Consider the following 12,138-nt stretch of genomic DNA (forward strand, 5'->3'; position numbering starts at 1 on the left):
CTACAAACAGAACAGGGTTGTACGGGTATAAAGCAAATACAAACTGCGCAATTCCAGAGTCAACTTCTTGCCTCCAGTCCCAGCCGACCACCAGTGCCTGGCTTGTGGTAGAGCCTTCCAAGCACGCGTTAGACTGATCAACCATAACTGGACACACCATGCCTTCATCTTTTTCTCCCATGTGATGTCCTTGGTTATCGGTGACAATGATGGATAAACTATGATGGTGATATGATGATGTGTGTAGCCTTATTTCATCATCATGTGATGAGTATAAAGCACCACCACCGTCACACAAGCAATGCTATTTGTTTTCCTTCTTCCACATGTCTGGCAATGGGGAAAAATTACTTAGTTTGGAAGCAGATGAGGTTGGTAGACAGGAAGGGCATCCGGTCTTAGAAAATCCACTTGACCAATGAAAGCATGGAAACAATGAAGTCCTTCAAACAAAAAACCGAAACTAAAATACCATACCTTTGGAAGCAAGGAAGCATTAAGCTTGACTGCAGGCACATGTAACTCTAACAACTGAGCCTCTGTCTCATCGGGTTGCGTTCGTTTCACCTCCAAAAGAACTTGGGCAACATCTTTACTTTGGAAGCGTGTGCGCTTGCCTAAAGCACCTGATTGAAAGAAGAGAAAATGAAATATTGAAATCAGTAAAATGCATTTGGTGAGTTACAATGTCATCATCATCGTTTAATGTCCACCTTCCACGCTAGCATGGATGGACGGTTACTTCTGTAACTGTTTTGGCAGGAATTTTACAGCTAGATGTCCTTCCTTACACCAACCGCTCAGCAGAGTGGACTTAATGTTTTTTAGGTGGTACAAGCACAGGGGAGGTCAGTTTTGGAAAGGGCTTTTACAGCTGGATGCCCTTCTGAACACCAACCACTTTACAATGTGGACCGGGTGCTTTTAAGTGGCACCTGCATTGACAGGGTCACCAAGTACTTGCAAGACCAAAAAAAGAAAACTCAAAATTAGATTAAGAAAATAAGATTTAGCACCAGGTAAAATGAAAATGTGATGAAAGATAAAACGAAAAAAACAATATCATCCTCATCTATTCTTACAGGTTGACATGTGTGGCATGTGTATCATTATCATTTTATGTCAATTTTTCCATGCTTGCTGGAGTCAGACAGAGTTTATTGAGGTGGATTTTATATGATCAAAGATGTAGTGACCCCTAGTGGTTACGATGACAAGCAAAACAGAAAGGGGATGTAATGAGAGTAATCTCCCTAGAGCTTCTAGAATGTTCAAGATTCTTCCAGAATTTCCGGTTTTACTCAGAAGCCAGGGATTTCCGGTTCATCCCTTTATAAAGGAAAGAAATTCTAATTCATGCGGTTCGGTGCATGTTGATCCTTCAAAGTGTACTGGATCAAGCTGCCGCACTTAAGCCCACTCGTTTGCCTTTCTTACTTGGAGACCTGTGACTGCAGACAGAACACATTCATGTAATGTTATAAGCTTCTTTCAACTAACCTTCTATGTGAATGTATTGTCTCCAATAATAAAAGTTATGACTTAATACAAGTGCCTCGTGTATTCTACCCTCTTGTTGTTATGAGCAGATACAGTGGCTTCCTTCTCTCTCATGCTGACAAAGTATAGTGTGTCATTAAGCCAATGTTGCCACCAAAAATGGATAACACTGACATCACTATAAATACCTGCTCTTCCTGTTGCCAATTGTTACCTGTTTCCAATCAAGGTAAATATTTTCCATGGCTAGATATAGTTTTCATGGAAGACTGGAAACAAACAACAAACAGACACACTCACCAACACGTTTATTCACTGAATTAATATCCATAAACACACATATATTCACATTTTATAAAATATTCTTTGACTAGTCTGTATTAAGACATTTTGGATTCAATAAAGTAGTGTGTGTGTGTGTGTGTATCATCATCATCATCATTTAACGTCCATTGCCCATGCTGGCATGGGTTGGATGGTTTGACCAGCTGAAAGGCTGCACCAGACTCCAGTCTGATTTGGCATGGTTTCTACAGCTGGATGCTCTTCCTAATGCCAACCACTCTGAGAGAGTAAAGGGTGCTTTTATGTTGCTAAGAGCAAAGTGTATGTATGTAAGTATGTATGTATGTGTGTATATATATATATATATATATATATATATATATATTCACACACACATACATGCATGGCAGGTTTCTTTCAATTTCCATCTACCAAATCCCTCACAAGGCTTTGGTCAGTCCAGGGCCATTGTAGAAGACACCCAAGGTGCTGCACAGACTGAACCCAAGATCACATGGTTGAGAAACAACCTTTTTAAACACACAACCATGCCTGCACCTATACAAGTACAGTATGGTAATATATCAGTTGACATCTGACATGATCTTATTTTCAAGGCCCAACATCCTTAAGTCTGACCTCATCACTTTCTCCACATCTTTTACTGTCAGTACACAGCAACACAAGTGTCTTCTACGATAGCCATCGGCTGACCAAAGCCTCGAGTGGATTTGGTGGACAGAAACTGAAAAAGCCTATTGTGTGTATGCGTGTACCCTTGTTGATGATTGGATGATTGTAAAGTGTGTACGTGTGCTTGTGTGTGTGTGTCTCCTTACCTTGGCATTAAGTGACAGCTGTAAATGAAAGTCCTTCATTTCCAATATTCTGCCTGTCCATGGGGAAATATTACCATGTATGGACACAAATAAGGGTTGACATCAGGAAGGGCATCAAGCTGTAGAAAATAGGCTCAGTAAATTTTGCCTGACCCATGCATGCATGGAAAAGTGGCCAGTATGATGATGAACTCAAGTGTAAAATGTAAGTTAAAATATTCAGTTAAAATATCTTACCTGTGAGACTAACATTCAGGTGTGCCATGTTTGCGGCACTGAGGAAACGTTCTTTGGATTTTTGATATTCATAGTAGTCTTGTTTTAAATATGCTGCTTCTAATTCGTAACAAATCTCAAGTTCTCTGGAATGGTGATTAAGACAATGAAAGAAAAAAATAAAAATGCAATAACAGAATTACAATAATTACATTATTTGTATTCAACATAATTTTGGAAGGGAGGTCAGTAGGTTACATTGACTCCAGTGCTTGACTGGTACTTATTTAACACATAAAGCACGACGGGTCACAATCGTGGCTCAGATAGATGCATTTAATTTATGGGTGTTTGTTGGGGTCTAATGTCGCTCAAACGCTCCAATACCCCCCAGAATACAAGAGGACTAATAGTTCAACTAATGACTTCTCAGATGATGTAAAACTTGCCACTATTATATACTAAGAAAATATTTTAATAAGTTTTTGTTATGTGCGCATGGTAGTCTCATTTTCATAAAATTTTTCTCAGCAGTCTATGCTATGTAAGTGCAAATCCCAGCGCTTTATGGGTTAATCAACCCTGAAAGGACAAAAAGCACAGGTGAGTTTCAATAGCCTTTTCAGATATGGTGACACACACGCAGGTAGACACTCATATATCAGAGTGGGTGATGCCATTAAATTGAAAGCTAAGCTGTGATCTCACTGAAGCTCGAAGTCGTTTACACTGTAATTGGTTAAAAGATAAAATACTTTAAGTAAAACTTTACCTGTTCTTCTTATCCAGCAGCGCCATCTTCTGTGTCACTGAAAAAAGAGTAATATCATATTAATACAATGTGTGAATTTGTCACTTCCTAACCATGTGGTTTCAGGTTCAGTCCTCCAGCACGGCACCTTCTACCACAGCCCTGAGTTGACCAAAATTTTGTGAGTGGATTTGGTAGACAGAAACTGAAAGAATCCCACCATATATCTGTATGCCTGTGTATATATGATTGTGTGAATGAGTTCATATTTCCCTTGCATTCACTGGTTTTTAAACTGGCTTCTTTATAATGCAGCTTGCTTACAGTCTGCCACAAAAAGACATCCGGGGGCTTCTTGACATATCTTTATATATTGCTCAATCTTAGCAAATAAAATGCGTATTCAATCAGGAGCATGATTGATTTAAGGAGAAGACCATCCCAGACAATGCTTTTGTAGTAGTGGCACTTTTGGGTCTGCTTTATAAGCCTAGTATAGACCCGAGGAGCCAGGGGACTTAAGGGCAGTCCCAGAGGGCAGATACCCAAGCTACACCATAATATTCAATTGATATCATTTATTTCTAGCTTTTTGTATTAAACATGTCCGAGCTGTTTGCTATTTGATAGACTGGGAGGTTATGACTTCATTTGGAAACAAGTAGAGTTGATGAAAGGAATGGCATCATCATCATTATCCTCATTTAACATCCATTTTGAATGCTGGCATGGGTTGGATGGTCTAACAGGATCCAACAGGTTGCAGGGCTGTGATGATTTTGGCATCTCACAGTAGAAAAAAAAAAAACTGTCTCAATGTACTCTCATCAGATCTATGCAAGCAGGGAAAAGTTTACATGATGATGAGGATGATATTTGCATGTTTTTAAAAAAAATTCACACAAAAGCAGAGTATTTTAACAAAAATACAGTAAAGAAAGGATTAAAACAACAGGACTGATGATCAAATGTATGCTGAATCAGTGATGAAGTGGAGTTAAATAACAATGGCATTAATTAATAATTCAAATGGAATTGTTCGAGTTTGCAAACATTTTCATCTATAATAAATTTTAACTATTAAACCTGAGTGTTAACTCTTCATTTTAATGTGCATTTTTCTCTGCTGCCATAAATTAAAACAAATTTAAGGGAGATTTGGCTGGTGTTTCTAGCCATTCCTTTAACCATAGCCACTGAAAGGGAAAACAAGGTCAATAATGCTTGAATATTCTTTTCTACTCTAAGCACAAGGCACAAAATTTTTCTCTGCTGCCATAAATTAAGACAAATATATATACATTATTGAGGCATGGTAAAACAATTCCTCAGTAATATATATATATATATATATATAAAATTAATAATATCAGGGTAATAAAGATTTTAGAAATTTGTACTACCAGTGGCCTAGCGTATAGAAAAATTAGTCATATAAAATGCAGTGTACATATAAACACATTAAGAGTCCTATGATGGATACCTCTTAATGTGATTAAATGTACACTGTATTTTATATAAATATATATACATATATATTGCCTTTCCTCTCACCATCCCTATCCTGTTTTCTAAGTAAAGAGTCTTGTATCCCACACATTTTTGAAAGTGGAAAATTCGTGGATGATTCCTTGACAAAGCAATGCTCACAAACTTCACTGCTTGTGGTTCAGTGAATTTTCATGAAAATATTCACACACACACACACACACATTTAAAAGCTGGCAAGGCAGTTGTAATTTGTTCTGGAACCATAAAATACTCTTAAGTATATTATAGGATTATAAGTCAATACTGCATCTTACCATGTGTCAACAGTGCTTGAATCTCATTTTAATGTTATCCCTATAGATTTTCTATAGAATTCATAACTATAAGTTATGAGGATTCATAAACAAATATGTCTTTGTAAACAATGCAACTGAAAACAGAAAAATAGGGAAAGGGTGTATATGCATATTTCAAGTATTATTGTCCTTTCATCAGCATCTCATCCAACCTATCAACTATCCTTGAATAAAAACCCAGTGGAATTCAATCTAAAACCATTCAGCTGCAAAATAATCCTTTTAGTCACAAATCCATACCTGAGCCTCTCTGTGTGTGTGTGTGTGTGTAGAATAATGAAAAAGGAAAGAGAAACTCACTTGCAGTTAGTGCTTCATCAGCAATATCCTTCAGGCTGGGAGATTTGTCATCCAGCAACCTCTGGTAAACTGACACCACCCGGAACCGCCACCACTCACCACTCTACAACAAATAATTCACAATACTTATTGAATATTATATCAGATGATCAGTCAAGGCTTCCTTAATTATTCTAGCATTATTGGTATTTCGCCTGTCTTTACGTTCTGAGTTTAAATTCCACCGAGGTTGACTTTGCTTTTCATCTTATCAGGCTCAATAAATTAAGTACCAGTTTCATACTGAGGTCGATCTAACAGATTGCCCCCCCTCCCCAAAAATTTTGTGCCTTGTGCCTAGAGTAGAAAAGAATATTCAAGCATTATTGACCTTGTTTTCCCTTTCAGTGGCTATGGTTAAAGGAATGGCTAGAAACACCAGCCAAATCTCCCTTAAATCCTGTTCTACTCTCTTACAAAAGGAAGGAGATATAAGACAATATAATCTTAAATGTATCTAAAAATATGAAATGGGCATGGTTGGAACAAATGATTGGTAAGCTTTCAGAATAGCTTTCATTACCTCACAGAGAAATATACCAGAAAAGGATATGGAATTGGAGAGCAAAAAGGAAAAAAAATTTAATGTTTTGGATAAAAGATTCCTTTCACAGAAGGAAATAATCACTCAATTTTTTGCCCTTTTTCATCTTAATGAAGTAATGGTAGCTAGTTTGAAAGTCTGCCAATCAACAATTATGTTTCACAAGTGTTAATTGCTTATTTACTAATTGGCACTCCATCAGTTACGACAAGTGTTTCAGTTGATGTGATCAATGGAACAGCCAACTTGGGAAATTAACAGGCAAATGGCTGAGTATTCCACAGGCATACGCAACCTTAGTGTAGTTCTCAGGGAGATTCAGCATGACACAGAATGTGACAAGGCTGGCCCTTTGAATTACGGGTACATCTCATTTTTACCAGCTGAATGAACTGGAGCAACGTGAAATAAAGGATCTTACTCAAGGACATAATGCACTGCCAGGAATTGAAATCAGGACCTTATGACTGTGAGCTGAATACCCTAACCACTAAGCCATGTGTCTTATTTACTCGTGGCACTCTGCTGGTTGCAACGACGAGGGTTCCAGTTGATCCGATCAATGGAACAGCCTGCTCGTGAAATTAACGTGCAAGTAGCTGAGCACCCCATAGACACATGTACCCTTAACGGAGTTCTTTGGGAGATTCAGTGTGACAAGGCTGGCCCTCTGAAATACAGGTACAACAGAAACAGGGAGAAAGAGTGAGTGAAAGTTGTGGTGAAAGAGTACAGCAGGGTTCACCACCACCCCTTGCCAGAGCCTCGTGGAGCTTTAGGTGTTTTCACTCAATAAAAATTAAAGGATGAATCTACATTCAACCTTTTTACACCTATATATATATATAAAATAATTATTTGAGGGAATATTATTCCTAACTTTAGAAATACTAAATCAAATTTCAGAAAATAAATACATATATATATAAAAATTAGAAAAAAACCACCTTTTATAAATTCAAAATGAACAATTAAATTACACCATCTAGAAAATTACATATAATTGAATTATTAAAATTAAAATAACAATAATATACCGATGATTAAGTAAATTTCAAATAATAATAAAAACGTATATATTTAGTAGAATATATTTGTTGTTCTACCAAATATATACATTTTTATTATTATTTCGCAATTTACTTAATCATCGGTATGTTATTGTTATTTTAATATTTCTATTATATGTAATTTTCTAGATGGTGTAATTTAATTGTTCATTTTGAATTTATAAAAGGTGGTTTTTTTCTAATTTATATATATATATATTCAGTTTCCATCTACCAAATCCACTCGTAAGGCATTGCCCAGTCTGGGGCTATAGTAGAGAACACTTGTCTAAGAGTGAAAAAGTGAAAGGAAAACAACAGAAAATGTGAGAATAAAGATGAGCAAGAGAGAGAAAACAGAATAAAAAGCATAGAGACTAAAGGACAACAGAGATGAAGAAGAAGAATATACCAAACATTGTTTTGTGGAACACTACGTACCCAGAGTTGCTGACGGAATGTAGAACTTTCAAGTAGGATGCTTGTGGCAAGAAAAAAGCAAGGTAACTGGCGGCAGAGTTTGTAGACAGCTTCACCATCTTTGCAGAGTTCCTTCACTAAAAGACTGTGGAGTTTGTCTTCCTGCAAGGAAAAGGGGCAGAAAAGGGGAGACATTTAGTGAAGGTCAAAGATAAGTGAAATGCAACTACAATACAGGAAAACATTTTGTAATGAGATTTTCTATTGAGAATTTCAGCAGAAATTTGTCACTTATTAAGACTGCCATCAGAAAGTGACACAACCTGAGAGGGAGATAAAGCCATTAAGTATCATCTCAGTTTGGTCTTAAGACTGGTTGAGTCAAGTGAAATCTTTGTCGTGGTCAATGCCCATGCTGCCTGACTGGCACCCATGAGAGTGGCACATAAAAAGTACCATTCGAATGTGGCTGATGCCAGTGCCGGTGGCACATAAAAAGCACCATTCGAGCATGGCCCATACCAGAGCTAGTAGCACATAAAAAGCATCACTGAAGCATGATCATTGCCAGTGGTACATAAAAAGCACCATTCAAGCATGGCTGATGCCAGTGCTGGCTGACTAGCTCCTGTGCCAGTGGTACATAAAAAGCACCATATAAGCATGGTGGATGTCAGTGCCACCTGACTGGCTCCTTTGCCAGTGGCACATAAAAAACACTATTCAAGCATAGTCAGTGCCGCCTGACTGGCCTCCATGCCAGTAGCATGTAAAAAGCACCCACTACACTCTTGGAGTGGTTGGCATTAGGAAGGGCATCCAGCTGTAGAAACACTGCCAGATTAGATTGGAGCCTGGTGCAGCCTCCTGGCTTGTCAGTCCTCAGCCAAGCCCTCCAACCCATGCCAGCAGGGAAAGTAGGCATTAAACGACGATGATGATGAGGAGATAGTTCTTTCATTCTTTCCCTTGTTTTAGTTACTGGACCTCGGCGAAGGAAACAAAATAACCCATGCTTAATCGAAAGAAACAATGTTATAAAAACAAAGATAAGTGGAAGTGAAAAGATGGAGCACTCACCTGATATATAACTTTAGGGCACCAATTCTGGTAGAATTTCTCTAAAGAAAAGGCTTCTGTGAGTGGTCCTGTCCAATTATTTTGAAGGAATATTTGTAGGCATGAAACTCCAACCACAAGAATTTTCAATGCGCTGAGGTTAAGAGGAAAGAAAATTAATAATGATAATAATAATAATAATCCACATTTCTTGTTTGTAACTATATATATATGTATGTATGTACATTTAAGTGTAGGTATATGTATTTATGTATATTTATATATGTATGCATATGTATAAGTATGTAAATGTGTGTGTATCTATTTATTTATATTTATAGCTTAACCTTATGTACCTTCTAAAGTCTCTGACGAAGCCTAGAGAAACACCCAAGTACCTCAATTCCATCTACTTATTATTTCAGTCTACTGGAGGAATAAAGGTAAAATGAGGTATTTTTGCCTCTTGGCTGAAACAGCTGTAAGATACTTTCCCAATTTCTATTCCTGTATGTCACATATTTTAATAACTACTGGTATCTTTATATATTAATATATTTTATATGTAAAACATAATATGTTGTACATGTATGTATATTCTTGTAATTGTCATTTCAGTAAATATATAAATAAATTGATATAATATAATGTTTAAAAGTTGATGAACCACCTATTGATCCCCTCCATTTTCTTATTGCTCTCTCTCTCTCTCTCTCTCTCTCTCTCTCTCTCTCTCTATATATATATATATATATATATATCTCATCATCATCATCATTTAATGTCCGTCTTCCATGCTAGCATGGGTGGGACCATATATATATATATAAATATACACAATATTAGATGCATAAAAAAGTGCTGATTTTTCAAATCAGTGGATGGAACAGATTAAAGATGGGGACCCAGGAAGATATTGGATGAAGTCCTGAAGGATGACTTTTGGATGCTGAACCTCTCAGATGAAATGACAAAGGACTGAGATACTGTACTCAAGAAAACTTGTCCCCCCCCACAGTAGAAACATTAAGGTTGCATCCCCTGGTAAAGAGGGTTGGCCTGCAAGAGTCTTGTACTGATGCCATGTAAAAGCACTCGTGGGGCCACATTATAAGCATCCAGCACCTACTGTAATGTGGTTGGGATTAGGAAGGGCATCCAGCCGTAGAATCCATGCCAAAACAGATTAGAACTTGGTGCAGCTCTCCGGCTCTGGTCAAACTGTCCAACACATGCCAGCATGGAAAATTAACGCTAAAGGATGATGATACACGCATACATATATGCTGGCAAAAATCTATGTATATTTAATCAATGTATTTATAAACAGTTGTTATATCTACCACATAAAATTAAGATGGACAAACATCTCAATATATATAAACGGCAAAATGTCTGTCTGTGTGTGTGTCCTTTATACAAATCCACAATTTTTCAGTTAGAGGGCTCACACTTTCTATGGTCATTCAAAATCGTCCAAGGGTGGTTGTGCACATCTTTACATTTCCCCAGTCGCCCAACAAAGCCATTAAAAAATCAATAGAAGTGACTTTTTTTGTGAATTTTCTATCCAAAACCCAATCAAAATGCCCGGAACTTGATAAGCCAATTGAATGCCAGCTAGCTGTATGTGATTGGTCGGAGATTTGGACAGTACTCGTGTGTATGTGCACATGCATGCAGCTGTATATGCATGCACTAGCACTATGACCTGGCAACGCTGGGTCACAGTACTAGTTTATTTATAAAACATTTGTCCTAACAAGCCCTCAGATGAAAAAAATCTTAAAAAACACAAAAAAGAAAAGAATAAAGTATGTTGAGTGTCCATGACTTTTACCTTTTAGGGTCTGTAGACAGGAGAGAATCGATATTTTTGAGAACTAGTGCTTGGATTTCTGAAGGCTGAAGTTCTTCCAAATCTCCACCGACCACTTCTGTGGTAAATGGATCGGCAATGACAGCTTCATAATTACCAGATAGAAAGTTTCCAATGATCACTGGCAATTCAGATTCTGAGAAAGATTAAAAAAAAAAACAAAAAGAGTACATAAATATACATATATATATATACATATATATATATATATATATATATATATATATATATAATATATATATATATAACTAATGTAGGATAAAATGTTTTTCGGGAAAAAAATTTTATCAATGGCCAGCATATCAAAAAATATCTTTAAAGGTTAAGTTTATAAATAATTTACAAAATAAGGGCATATATATATATATATATATATATTATATATATATATATATGAAATAGAAAAAAAAAATCAAAAAATGATTTAGAGAATCAAACAGGAACTTAATGCAACCACTCTAGCCAGGTACCTGGCTGGAAGGTAGCAAAGTAATTAAATTTAGGATCCACTTTAAATTTACTAAGCATCTGAAAATTCAGGAAACACCAATTTAGAGTGTATAACAATAATTGAAGTCCAGGAAAAGAGAGAGGTAAAAATATCTTTTATCCTGTTTTTTTTTACAGCTGTTTGATATACGACGGGCTTCTTTCAGTTTCCGTCTACCAAATCCACTCACAAGCCTTTGGTCGGCCCGAGGCTATAGTAGACGACACTTGCCCCAGGTGCTACGCAGCGGGACTGAACCCGGAACCATGTGGTTGGTAAACAAGCTACTTACCACACAGCCACTCTACATTAGAAGAATTAATATGGAAGAATCACCAGAAGAACATACTTAATTATTATATAGAATATATTAAAATACATAACTACATTAAAAACATATGAATATATAGATATATTAAAAATACATAAATATATTAAAATATATCAAAGATGTATAAATATATTTCATCATCATCGTTTAACGTCCGACCAAAGCTGTGTGAGTGGATTTGGTAGATGGAAACTGAAAGAAGCTTGCCGTGTGTGCATATATATATATATATGTATGTATAAAAACTTACTTGGAGAAAAGAAATGAAACGACGTGAGGGCGCTCAGTCATATATATATGTATGTATATATTTGTGTGTCTGTGTTTGTTCCCCCACTATCACTTGACAACCAATGTTGGTGTGTTTATGTCCCCATAACTAAGTGGTTCAACAAAAAAGACCGATAGAATAAGCACAAGGCATACAAAGAATAAGTCCTGGGGTTGATTTTTTTGACTAAAGGCAGTGCTCCAGCATGGGTGCAGCCAAGTGACTGAAGCAAGTAAAATATAAAAAATATATATATATAAATGATGGGCTTTTTTCAGTTTCCGTTTATAAAATTCACTCAGAGGGTTTTGGCTGGCC

The 12,138-nt window shown here is 36.6% G+C and overlaps 1 protein-coding gene across 2 annotated transcripts in view; it reads right to left on the reverse strand.

Moving 5' to 3' along the window:
• The window catches only part of LOC115210787 (tetratricopeptide repeat protein 27), a 59,913-nt gene that overhangs the window by 24,490 nt on the left and 23,285 nt on the right, over window positions 1-12,138 (reverse strand). For both annotated transcript variants that reach the window (XM_029779517.2, XM_036502402.1), the window contains exons 2-8: window positions 10,690-10,864; window positions 8,871-9,003; window positions 7,812-7,952; window positions 5,739-5,841; window positions 3,613-3,649; window positions 2,862-2,986; window positions 478-626 (exon numbers count right to left, since the gene is read on the reverse strand). In XM_029779517.2, the coding sequence (XP_029635377.1) occupies window positions 478-626; window positions 2,862-2,986; window positions 3,613-3,649; window positions 5,739-5,841; window positions 7,812-7,952; window positions 8,871-9,003; window positions 10,690-10,864 (863 nt within the window). The remainder of the gene's footprint in view (window positions 1-477; window positions 627-2,861; window positions 2,987-3,612; window positions 3,650-5,738; window positions 5,842-7,811; window positions 7,953-8,870; window positions 9,004-10,689; window positions 10,865-12,138) is intronic.

This window comes from Octopus sinensis, linkage group LG4, assembly GCF_006345805.1.
Source record: "Octopus sinensis linkage group LG4, ASM634580v1, whole genome shotgun sequence".
Lineage (NCBI taxonomy): Eukaryota > Metazoa > Mollusca > Cephalopoda > Octopoda > Octopodidae > Octopus > Octopus sinensis.